This window comes from Tubulanus polymorphus, chromosome 6, assembly GCF_964204645.1.
Source record: "Tubulanus polymorphus chromosome 6, tnTubPoly1.2, whole genome shotgun sequence".
NCBI classification, from domain to species: Eukaryota; Metazoa; Nemertea; class Palaeonemertea; order Tubulaniformes; family Tubulanidae; genus Tubulanus; species Tubulanus polymorphus.
In genome coordinates this window covers 459,891-471,354 of record NC_134030.1, presented here as the reverse complement: position 1 = coordinate 471,354, position 11,464 = coordinate 459,891, and the positions used below count along the sequence as shown (strand labels likewise).

Below are 11,464 nucleotides of genomic sequence, written 5' to 3'. Positions count from 1 at the left end.
CGTGTTGGTTCTTTAGATAGCCTACCATACCAAAACTGACTGAGCTAGGCCGCCCGAACTGTGTCCGTGTTGGTTCTTTAGATAGCCTACCATACCAAAACTGACTGAGCTAGGCCGCCCGAACTGTGTCCGTGTTGGTTCTTTAGATACCATACCAAAACTGACTCGAACTGTCTAGTATTAGTACTGGTCATTTTAACAGTTTAATACCTCAGTATATCTGACTGGATGCGGCACTAGACGACGTCCATTCAAGTCGAAATAGAATATTGAATTGGCCGTCACTGCACTGCTCGTAATAGCTACTTGATCCTGACACTTGCAAAGGCGTCTCGGATTAGCGGGATCAACGATAATCCCCGTTTAGTATTCGTTACCTCCGGGTTTCAGCTCGTGGTCGATTAGAACGAGCTGAGCGTCGAGGGAGAGAGAGAGAGGGAGAGAGAGGGAGCAGTGCACACAAGGTAGACACACACATAACGATATTATCGATCGGATCTGTCGGTGCTACACCGTGTGTGTGTGTGACGTCATCATCGATTCAGCTCGCATCCCTGTTCGTGACGTCACACTGTTAGATTTACAGCGCTGCCTGTGTATGAACCGTACGATCGATAATGCCGTCCACCAGTAATCAAACCATATTTTCTGTTGTCGAAAAACGTCATTTGATGTAAAAACGGCACGACAAAGACGACATGATTCTATATTGTATTGACTGCGCGCGATGCCTGGGAGCTTGAGGAGCTGGCGCTCAACGCATAGAATTCAGAAATAATGTTTGTCTGATGGATAGTAACATCGTTTCTACATTCTGACCTCACTGATCACATATTCTCAGAATTCAGGGTCCTAGATCTATAAACAGCCTTCCACACAGTCACTGACGCTGCCGCTGCCGTCGTTGCCATAAAAACGACGTTTTATCTCCAGCCATTATTACCAACAGTAGGAACGCTTTAGGAATAATACTCGCGATATACGCGCTGCGTATATACAGTGAGAGAGAGGGGGAGAGGGGAGAGAGGGAGAGAGGGAGAGAGGGAGAGAGGGAGAGAGGGAGAGAGGGGGAGAGGGAGAGAGGGGAGAGGGGAGAGGGAGAGGGAGAGAGAGAGGGGGGAGAGAGAGAGAGAGGGAGAGAGAGAGGGGGAGAGGGAGAGAGGGAGGGAGGGGAGAGAGAGAGAGAGGAAGAGATGGGAGAGAGGGAGAGAGAGACTCCGTCAAAACTCATTTTAGTTCTATAACCAATCTAACAACTTAAGACCAGTCTAAACTCATTTTGGTTCTATAACCAATCTAACAACTTAAGACCAGTCTAAACTTATATTATTTCTATAACCAATCTAACAACTTGAGACCAGTCTAAACTTATATTATTTCTATAACCAATCTAACAACTTGAGACCAGTCTAAACTTATATTATTTCTATAACCAATCTAACAACTTGAGACCAGTCTAAACTTATATTATTTCTATAACCAATCTAACAACTTGAGACCAGTTTAAACTTATATTATTTCTATAACCAATCTAACAACTTGAGACCAGTCTAAACTTATATTATTTCTATAACCAATCTAACAACTTGAGACCAGTCTAAACTCATTTTGGTTCTATAACCAATCTAACAACTTGAGACCAGTCTAAACTCATTTTGGAATACGGTATGTATCAGTTTTTCTAAGGACTGCTGGTTTTAATTGTCAGTCTCAGCAGCTATATGCGTTATAAAGTTGCTATCACGTGTTTATTTGGTTGATTCAACCCGAGTCGATATATCTAATATTATCTAATATTATCTAATACATCTATGGCTTCTTGTTGTCACTTTGTTGCTATTTCGAGAAACGTCTATGAACTCTTCTTCCAAACTAACTCTTCTCTTCCCTGACCTCTGCTGTTATCAATCTTCCTGCGTTCGATTCAGCGTGACGTTGACTGACGTTGTCGCACTGACGTTTGCAACAATGGTTAGCTTTATAACGTCATCGCCGTACGATACCCAGATACGATTGATTTATTGATTGATTGTTTTTAATTTTGTTACAGATTCGTCTAAACGAGTAAAGGACGTTTTGGCCGAATGTCAAGAAAGTGGATTATTATCAAAACACAATGCAGAGGAGGTAAATGTACTAAACACATTTATATTAATGTGACTGTCACAGCGACTGTCACAGCGACTGTCACTGTGACTGTCACAGTGACAGTTACAGTGGCTGTTACTGTCACTGTCTCAGTGGCCACCACAGTGACTGTCACTGTCACCGTCGCAGTAGCTGTTACAGAAGCTGCCACTGTGACAGTCACTGTAGCTATCTGTGACTGTATCTGTCGCATAAGCTGTCACCGGAGCACTCCTCCGTTAGGTTCAATAGTTCAACGTTAATCTCTAAAAGATCAAGACTTAAAAACAAGCTTAGATCAATAATACATGTTCTAAAAATAGACATAAATCCCCGGTGAGCTCGAGATGAGACAGTTCGTTGCACCTTTCCGATACACCCACCATCACTGCTGTCTAAATAGACAGTTCAGTGCACCTTTCCGATACACCCACCATCACTGCTGTCTAAAGAGACAGTTCGTTGCACCTTTCCGATACACCCACCATCACTGCTGTCTAAAGAGACAGTTCAGTGCACCTTTCCGATACACCCACCATCACTGCTGTCTAAAGAGACAGTTCGGTGCACCTTTCCGATACACCCACCATCACTGCTGTCTAAAGAGACAGTTCGGTGCACCTTTCCGATACACCCACCATCACTGCTGTCTAAAGAGACAGTTCAGTGCACCTTTCCGATACACCCACCATCACTGCTGTCTAAAGAGACAGTTCAGTGCACCTTTCCGATACACCCACCATCACTGCTGTCTAAAGAGACAATTCAGTGCACCTTTCCGATACACCCACCATCACTGCTCTCTGTACGAAGTATCTACAAATTCCCACCAGCAGTGCGGTTTGACTCACTGCAATTTTAGACCGCGTTTTGCTAATGATCTCTGGGACGTGTATAAATAATGTCGTTTGGTCGCGATGACTGACTGTCTGTCATTACTAGCAGGCCTCCCACGCATGCGTATTAGTAAGACTATTACGAAACACGGGGCTATGAATAAAATAGTTTGGTTACAATTTCCTTATGAGCACCAAGAGTATCGTTCCAGTCTCCGAGTATAAAAATAGACCTGTTTTAAATTAATGCATCATCTACTAGTTTGCACAACTACCATGCCGTAACCATAGTTGCTCCACAATGCTATTCTAACAGAACCAACTGTTACTCATTTACTGTATTTTGTTACTATGTATTTCATCACAGAAATTATAATAGTTCGATTTGTACTGAAATTGAAAGGTGTTACTGAAGATTTTGCTGTTGATTACTGATTAATTTGAACAAAAATGTGAAATATGTTACCGAGGGTCTTAGCCCCTTGAGAACTGATTTATTTGGACATTCTTTTCGCATTCGATGGAATTATTTCCGAAAAAATTCAACTTTTGATAACCGCGTTCACAGGTCGGCAGTCCATGATACTGTGACCTTGACCAATATTGTGACCTGCAGAAACATGAAGAAAAATTAGACATTGAACGCAATGAAAAATGTGGGCTTCAACCATAGTTCGTCGTCCTTAACCCAAACCCTAGCAGGACTCGAACCTGCGACCTCGAGCATGCCAGTCGAGCGTGTTAACCACTAGAACATAGAACAGTAGTGTTCAGTGTGGTGGCTGGTGACAAATGACGAGAACAATTATTCGAACTTAACCGAACTTTAAACTTTTCTATTCTACTGGTCGCTGCAGTTTATAGTGTTTTCATATTTGCTAAACTGTGTAAAATTCCCAAATTGTGGAACAAGCTCTCTCAGTCCTCAGCCCTCAGTCCTCAGTCCTCAGTCCTCAGTCCTCAGCCCTCAGTCCTCAGCCCTCAGTCCTCAGTCCTCAGCCCTCAGTCCTCAGCCCTCAGTCCTCAGTCCTCAGTCCTCAGCCCTCAGCCCTCAGCCCTCAGTCCTCAGCCCTCAGTCCTCAGCCCTCAGTCCTCAGTCCTCAGCCCTCAGCCCTCAGCCCTCAGCCCTCAGCCCTCAGCCCTCAGCCCTCAGCCCTCAGCCCTCAGCCCTCAGCCCTCAGCCTCAGCCTCAGCCTCAGCCCTCAGCCCTCAGCCCTCAGCCCTCAGCCCTCAGCCCTCAGTCCTCAGCCCTCAGCCCTCAGCCCTCAGTCCTCAGTCCTCAGCCCTCAGCCCTCAGCCCTCAGCCCTCAGCCCTCAGCCCTCAGCCCTCAGCCCTCAGTCCTCAGCCCTCAGCCCTCAGCCCTCAGCCCTCAGCCCTCAGCCCTCAGCCCTCAGTCCTCAGTCCTCAGCCCTCAGCCCTCAGCCCTCAGCCTCAGCCTCAGTCCTCAGTCCTCAGCCCTCAGCCCTCAGCCCTCAGCCCTCAGCCCTCAGCCCTCAGCCCTCAGCCCTCAGCCCTCAGCCCTCAGCCCTCAGCCCTCAGCCTCAGCCTCAGTCCTCAGTCCTCAGCCCTCAGCCCTCAGCCCTCAGCCCTCAGCCTCAGCCTCAGTCCTCAGCCCTCAGCCCTCAGCCCTCAGCCCTCAGCCCTCAGCCCTCAGCCCTCAGCCCTCAGTCCTCAGTCCTCAGTCCTCAGCCCTCAGCCTCTGTCCTCAGTCTCTGTTCATCCATGGCATCTTTTGATGATGCATCCGAAATTTTCCTTTTTAATGGATACATTTCAGTGTAAGCAGCTCTTCGGTAACGCTATATATCAAGCCTCATTGATATTATCTTTATCATTTTATTATCATATTATTATTCTTAATATTATCATCATTATTACTTTCATCGTTAGTATTGAATATGATATTTATTTTCAGCCAATCGACTACGAAAAGTTCACAAAGTTCATGGAACAATATTTGGACGTGGATGAACTACCCGTCGATCTATGCAAGCATTTGTTTATGTCGTTTATGAAGAAACCAAATACGCAATCGAAAATAGGCATGAGCGTGAGCACTGGGACCGGTAAGCAGCCACACCACCACCAGGGGGCGCTACTAGTACGCGATGTAGCAGTCGTAGCGTCGCATACAGTGTGCGCACCTATCAGTATCACACCACAACATCAAAATATACCAACACCATCTTCACCACCTTCTGTTGAACCAACACTACCACCATCAACAATAATACAACAAACATCACTAGTCGCTACTAATACTAGATCACATCACCATCACCATCTCGGTTTAGCTGATAAACTCACTGAGTTACTTCACCACGGGACGTCATCCGGGCAACTCCACCATCACCGTCAGCAGGACAGTGCCAGTCCGTCAGGTACGTAATAACAGCGTCACGTGAACGGAAGTGTGACCCCCTCGTTCATTTCGGTTGAGGTCATTTCATTCGTAACTACCCGTGCACGGGCTGCTATCCTAGCAACCATTCGGTATTTCCCGTACTGCTTCTGGTTTGTGGTGTTGCTACGATACGATATTGTTGCATGAAATTCGAGATCGTATCATAGCAACAGCCCATCCGAACGCGAGGCATTATGGGAAATGTCGAAATGTTTCACACCTATTTTACGGTAAAGCGGCCATCTTGGATCTCGCGTTATTTTGACGAGAATTAGCGAGACTCGGAAAAAATTCAGATGTTGCTAAGCAAACCGCTCGTAATCCAAGATGGCGGCTCAAGTGTGAATGAGATGACTCGATACGACGGGGTCAGACTCAATCTCAGTCCTGCCTGCCTGGTGACGTCAGTATTACTGGTGGTGCTTCCTCGGTTTGTGGAACCTTGTCTCATTATGGTTTAAGTGTATTATATGATAATAATGTGTTATTGGTTTTGATTTTGGACTCACGCAGTCGTGATGATCGTGGTTTGTCGATAATCTTATATCTAATCCGCCGGATTACTGGATTAAACCCACGCGGGCTTCATTAGGCTCTGTTTAACTACTAATCCACCCCGATAACCACTTTATAATGATACATACATGTCTAGTGGCAATTCTCCAATTATCACAGATTGTCCGATCTGAAGATGAGATAATTATATCGTTATCATGGTGTATGTATTTAACCTTGGCTGATTTCGGGTGGCAACAAATCTGAATAAATTTCGAGTCAAATCAGGTTTTGAAATTGAACCGGCTTAAATCAGTTGGATGCCAATAATTAGAGCTTGATTCACCGTGCAGAATTTATAATCCATTTTACCACTAAGTGAAAGTCATCATTTGGATAAGTTGTCACATTACTGAAGTCATCTCTATTTTTGAACCTCAATTTGAATTTCTAATTCAATTTACTAAGTGTAAGTCATCATTTGGACAAGAGTCGTCACAAAACAGGAGTCATTGCTATATTCGAGTGATAAGTCAATATTGTGGGTTGTTTTATAAAGATCCATTTTTGAATAATTAATATTGTGGGTTGTTTATATATTGTTAAATAATTAACATTGTGGGTTGTTTATATATTGTTAGATAATTAACATTATGGGTTGTTTATGTGTTGTTAAATAATTAACATTGTGGGTTGTTTATATATTGTTATATAATTAATATTGCGGGTTGTTTATATACCACATAGATTACATCTCGTCTTCACTGACTCAACCGTATTTTCGATACTGGTTTTTGGTGAAATTTCCTAGATTTGATAAATTTTTCGATATAATTCTAAATCTGTTGCTACCTTTATTGTGGTTTCGACATTCTATTCCGGATATTTCATGACGCAAGTTTATTCGCAAACCACGATTCAGAACTGTGTGATTCTGTGACTTGTTTTTCTGTATTTTTATCAGTGATGTATATATATATATATATTTATATATTTATATCCAACTATATGTCGTTTATTTACTAAAAAACAACAACACTTTTAAAGCTTTCTTACGTCAAAACACCATGAATATACCATAAACAAAGCCTTCAGCTACAGTTAGGTTCAACAAGCAACTTCATTTCATTCATATTAATTATATTTCATGATTAATATTTTAGTTGTTGCTTTCAACAGTTCCGAGTGTCACATTACATTTTACCACTTTTAAAAATACACCCATAAACATGTTGTTGTCGTAACTGTGACGGTCATTATGTTGAAAACATATCCAAAAGATGACATATATTTAATAAATTGAATTTGAAATACAAATTCAGACAAAAAAATAGAGATGACTTCAGTAATGTGACAACTTAGATACAAATTAAATTGATTAAAAAATTGAATTGATTAAATTGATTATTAAAATTGAATCAGAAATATAAATTGAGACTAAAAAATAGAGATGACTCTAGTAATGCGACGACTTAGATACAAATGATGACTTACACTTAGTAAATTGAATTAGAAATACAAATTGAGACTCAAAAATAGAGATGACTTCAGTAATGTAACGACTTATCCAAATGATGACTTACACTTAGTAAATTGAATTAGAAATACAAATTGAGACTCAAAAATAGAAATGACTTCAGTAAAATTTGACTAAACAATTTCATCAAAACATTAAAAGAACGATCGAACGATCGACCTTCACCTTCAAATCAGTTCACCGTTTAGTACTAGCTGTGTATAGTTTTTCAACATATGTTTTCACTTTATAAATCACTGAGTATTTAAAACAGCGAGCAATGAATGAATGGACCTCCCCGCTGTTTATCCAGTAATTAGACAGCTTGTTTACCCTGCAAACTCGAGTACCGTTCAAAAAATACGAACTAATATTTATAAAATAGTTTATCTACGTCGCCTAACAAACAAACCGCATCAAGAGCATTATCAATCAACCACTCAAAATATCGATATATCAATCTCGAATATCAAAATATCGATATATCAATCTCTGATCATCTGCTGAACAGGAAACTACTGACACCGACCTCTATCGGATTTAGATAGCATTTCTCAACCGGATGTTACGCGAATTAGGTAACATAAGGCGCGATCTGGTGAGAATAATACTTACAGATATAAAATTTCGATATTTTTCGACAGAAAATTCGAAGTTCCAAGTCCGGGAAACGCCCTCTCTCGGAATGAACTATAACTGTAGATTATCGATCGGTCCGGATTATTAAGTGTGTCCGGGGAAACTGGGTTACGGGCTGGTACACTGCGCCAGCACGCAGTCGTATGTTAAGTGCAGGCGATGCGTGTGTGGAACTATGAAATACAAATTTACCAAAAACATTTATTTCGACTAAATGACCCTCGTCAAGAGGGGGGGAGAGTCGAGGGAGGGAGGAGACGGGAGAGGAATGAGAGTGGGGACAGAGGGGGAATGGAGATCATCGTGAAGACGGAGAGAGGGAGATGGAGATGGAGGAGAGAGGGAGAGCAGTGAGAGGGAGAGGAGAGAGAAAGAAGAGAGTAAGTAATGAGAAGAGAGACAGGGAGAGAGAGGGGAGAGGGAGATGTTGAGAGAGAGGAGTGGGATGAGAGCGCTGTCTTGTCTGGTCATCATCATCATCATCATCATCATCATCATCATGATCATCATCTTTATTTTCCTTTACAAAGGTCTATCTAATGTATCTCAGCTGTAGACTAGTATCCAGCGCTCCAGACATTGTTTGTAGAATACTAAACCAAAATGGCCGCGCTATTTCTGACACAACAGACGTACAGACCAGGGATCTCGGAGTTATCAGACTGAATTCTCCAAGCCGGGATCGACACGACTTGGACGGCGACCCGCACATAACATATGTACATGTACAGTCACACAATATACATGTACATTCTTATTGTACGTACTTAACCTCAATCAGGCCCACCGCGCTACAAAGGTAAAGCGGCCAATCAGCATGCAGCTCCGTTCCGATTGGAGGACCATTCAATTAATTAACGTATCTGGACCAATCGGAGGATTTTGTGACGAGCGCCCGTTCGATTTCGGCCAATCAGCGAATACTAAAAAGGTCGCTATTTTTCTTAACTCTCATTCAAAAATTTTCGTCCAAGACGTCATCAAAAATTGCGTTTTACGTTAATTCCACTGTTTAAACCCACCCGTATTAGGCCTATACAGTTTGAACGGGCAACAGTCACAATCGTTACATATTGTCAATAGTGACTTCACTGCCGCCACCGCTACCCGTGGCGTCGAGTCTGTTACTATAAATAGAATTACATCAATATCACAATGATTTTCATATATACCGATATATCCGGATCGAATCGATATTGATTACCTCGCTCTCTCTCTCCTCTCTCTTGTCGGCTGCTGATGACCCACATTCTTTACTGAATTATTCTCTGACATTTTCGTCCACGATCGGTTTTCAATTTCAATCGCCGTTTCGCGCCGCGTCGCCGCCGCCGCCACCGCCGAGAGCTTTCGGTGATTATCGATATTTTCCCTACTTCGATTCGTTGAATAAGAAAATTGGTTTTTGAAATAACGGTAGTGGTCACGTGCGCGGTGTGCGGGGTTCACAAGCAGCCGACACGGTGGGAGGGCACAGATCACCGAGTCTCCTCCAAAACCGAGAAATACATAGCGTGATTCTAAACATTTATATTTGCACAAAGTAACAATTTACGCAGAGAATATTTGCATAATTTTACATAAATTTACATAAAATCGGTCGATAAAAATAATCAACAATAATCGTGATATTTACGGCAATTTTTCCACTATTTATTTTTCTCCATTCAGTCGAAAGCACGAATTGTATTTTTCATATCGTCGGCACTTTCATGTTGTGAATGCTTTGAACATATTTCTTTTTAAATTTCATTTTAAGAATTGAGACAGATTTATTCGGACTTATGTCTGAGTTCTGGACCCGGTTTTACAGTTTAGGGGGGGGGGTGTGTTCCACAGTCGAGACTCAAGTGGTCTTAAATCCTAATCCTAAGGTCTAAAATTGTTCATTGGCTTTAGAACTAAGGTCGTCTTAGACTGGTTTTAAGTTGTTAGATTGGCTATTGAACCGAAATGAACTTAAACTAGTCTTAAGTTTTTAGATGGATTGTTGAACCAAAATGGCCTTAAACTGGTCTTAAAGTCCATGATTATGGAACTAGCTCCCATGGGTTGAAACATTGAGACAGTTGAACTATTTTCTCTGGAGCATGGACGAGTTTTAGAGTCCATGGTTAAACCATCTCGACGACAGCCAGTGGAACCGGGTCCACAGATGAATCATTTATGAAATATATATATATCTGTATATTATTATTTATTTATTCTATATATTGAAATGGTATGGATGATTGTTTCAGGTTTAAACCGTCTGGCCAATCAGCCCCCGTCCGAATCAGAATCTCTGTCTAGCATAACAGATACGACGGTCACTGTCGGTACGGTGTTTGTCTAATTATATCTATATATATATATTCGTTATTCATCACTGTATTGCCTTCTACACTACCGCCCTCTATCGCATCATCAACCTAGAAATCTATATATATAAATATGCAAATTTTCCTGAAAATTTCTTATTATCCTAATTATGCAAATTAATATGCAAATTCGTGTAGTTTTTTATTGATTTTAATGCTTACTTTATTCGAATTTGAATATGCAAATTTCTATATAATTTTCGATTCATTTTTATAATCTTTGTGTCTGATTATGTTAATGAGCATTCGAATTTTCGAGCTAAGAATAGATTCCCGAGCGGATGACGTCATCACGCGTGTGACGTCATCGATAACAGTGATGGATACGGATGTGATATGTATATATAATTATTGATTTTTTTAAACGTAGTCCCGTATAACGGCGTACAGCACTTTTCAAACGCACTATATTATTCAATCATCGGAACATGACGGAAATTTCCGAACCGTGCCGAACTGTTCCGAAGTGTTCCGAACTGTTCCGAACTGTATTTCTACTGCAGCTACGTAGTTTTACATTATATCAGCTCACAGCGCACTCTATAGGCTTTAGGCGTATCTAATAATACTAGGCTCGTATGTTTAGTACCCGAAACCGCCGATCGGTGGCGCTGATTGTTAGATCTTCGCTTCCTAAAAGATTCTTGCTTCGCATAAAGAATGTGTGTATATATATATGCATATGAAATATCCAAGGAATATTTCTGAAAAAAATTGAAGACTTTTTTTAGCGACGTAGAAATTACCTACCGTTTATTTATCGTCCGCATTGGTTATGATGTAATCAGGGGGGGGGGGTTAATAATTTTTTGATTACGACAAATAGAATTTTGAAATACAGAGAGACAGTGAATCTATAAGTGACCAGTTTTTTTTATAGTAATGACCCTTTTTTTAAGAGAGCGGAATCGACCCGAAATGTTTCTTGGTGCGATTGATTATTTTCAATGTTTCGACTAACTCTTGATAGTACTACCGAAGATGACTAAAAGGATATGGCTAAAACATGATAGCTTGCGTTTCCTAATCGGTCGGGTCGTTTTGTAAATCGCTATGTAATTTGTAATCAGTTCATTTCTATAACTG

At 41.4% G+C, this 11,464-nt stretch overlaps 2 protein-coding genes across 4 annotated transcripts in view; both read left to right on the top strand.

The window, feature by feature from the left end:
* The window catches only part of LOC141907680 (diacylglycerol kinase beta-like), a 60,324-nt gene that overhangs the window by 14,255 nt on the left and 34,605 nt on the right, over positions 1–11,464 (top strand). For 2 of the 3 annotated variants that reach the window (XM_074797405.1, XM_074797403.1), the window contains exons 3-4: positions 2,051–2,127; positions 4,880–5,030. In XM_074797405.1, coding sequence (XP_074653506.1) covers positions 2,051–2,127; positions 4,880–5,030 — 228 coding nt within the window. Of the gene's footprint in view, positions 1–2,050; positions 2,128–4,879; positions 5,031–10,331; positions 10,337–11,464 lie in introns of those variants that run through there. The other variant, XM_074797406.1, reaches the window with a different exon arrangement.
* On the top strand, positions 5,073–10,353 carry LOC141907072 (uncharacterized). Its single transcript, XM_074796642.1, has 3 exons — positions 5,073–5,077; positions 5,116–5,345; positions 10,259–10,353. The coding sequence occupies exons 1-3, from the start codon at positions 5,073–5,075 to the stop codon at positions 10,351–10,353; spliced, it is 330 nt and encodes a 109-aa protein (XP_074652743.1).

Bases quoted from the DNA above. Each gene is read 5' to 3' on its own strand.
- LOC141907072 (XM_074796642.1), top strand. The intron at 5,346-10,258 runs GTACGTAATAAC...TGATTGTTTCAG, and splicing joins GGACAGTGCCAGTCCGTCAG to GTTTAAACCGTCTGGCCAAT.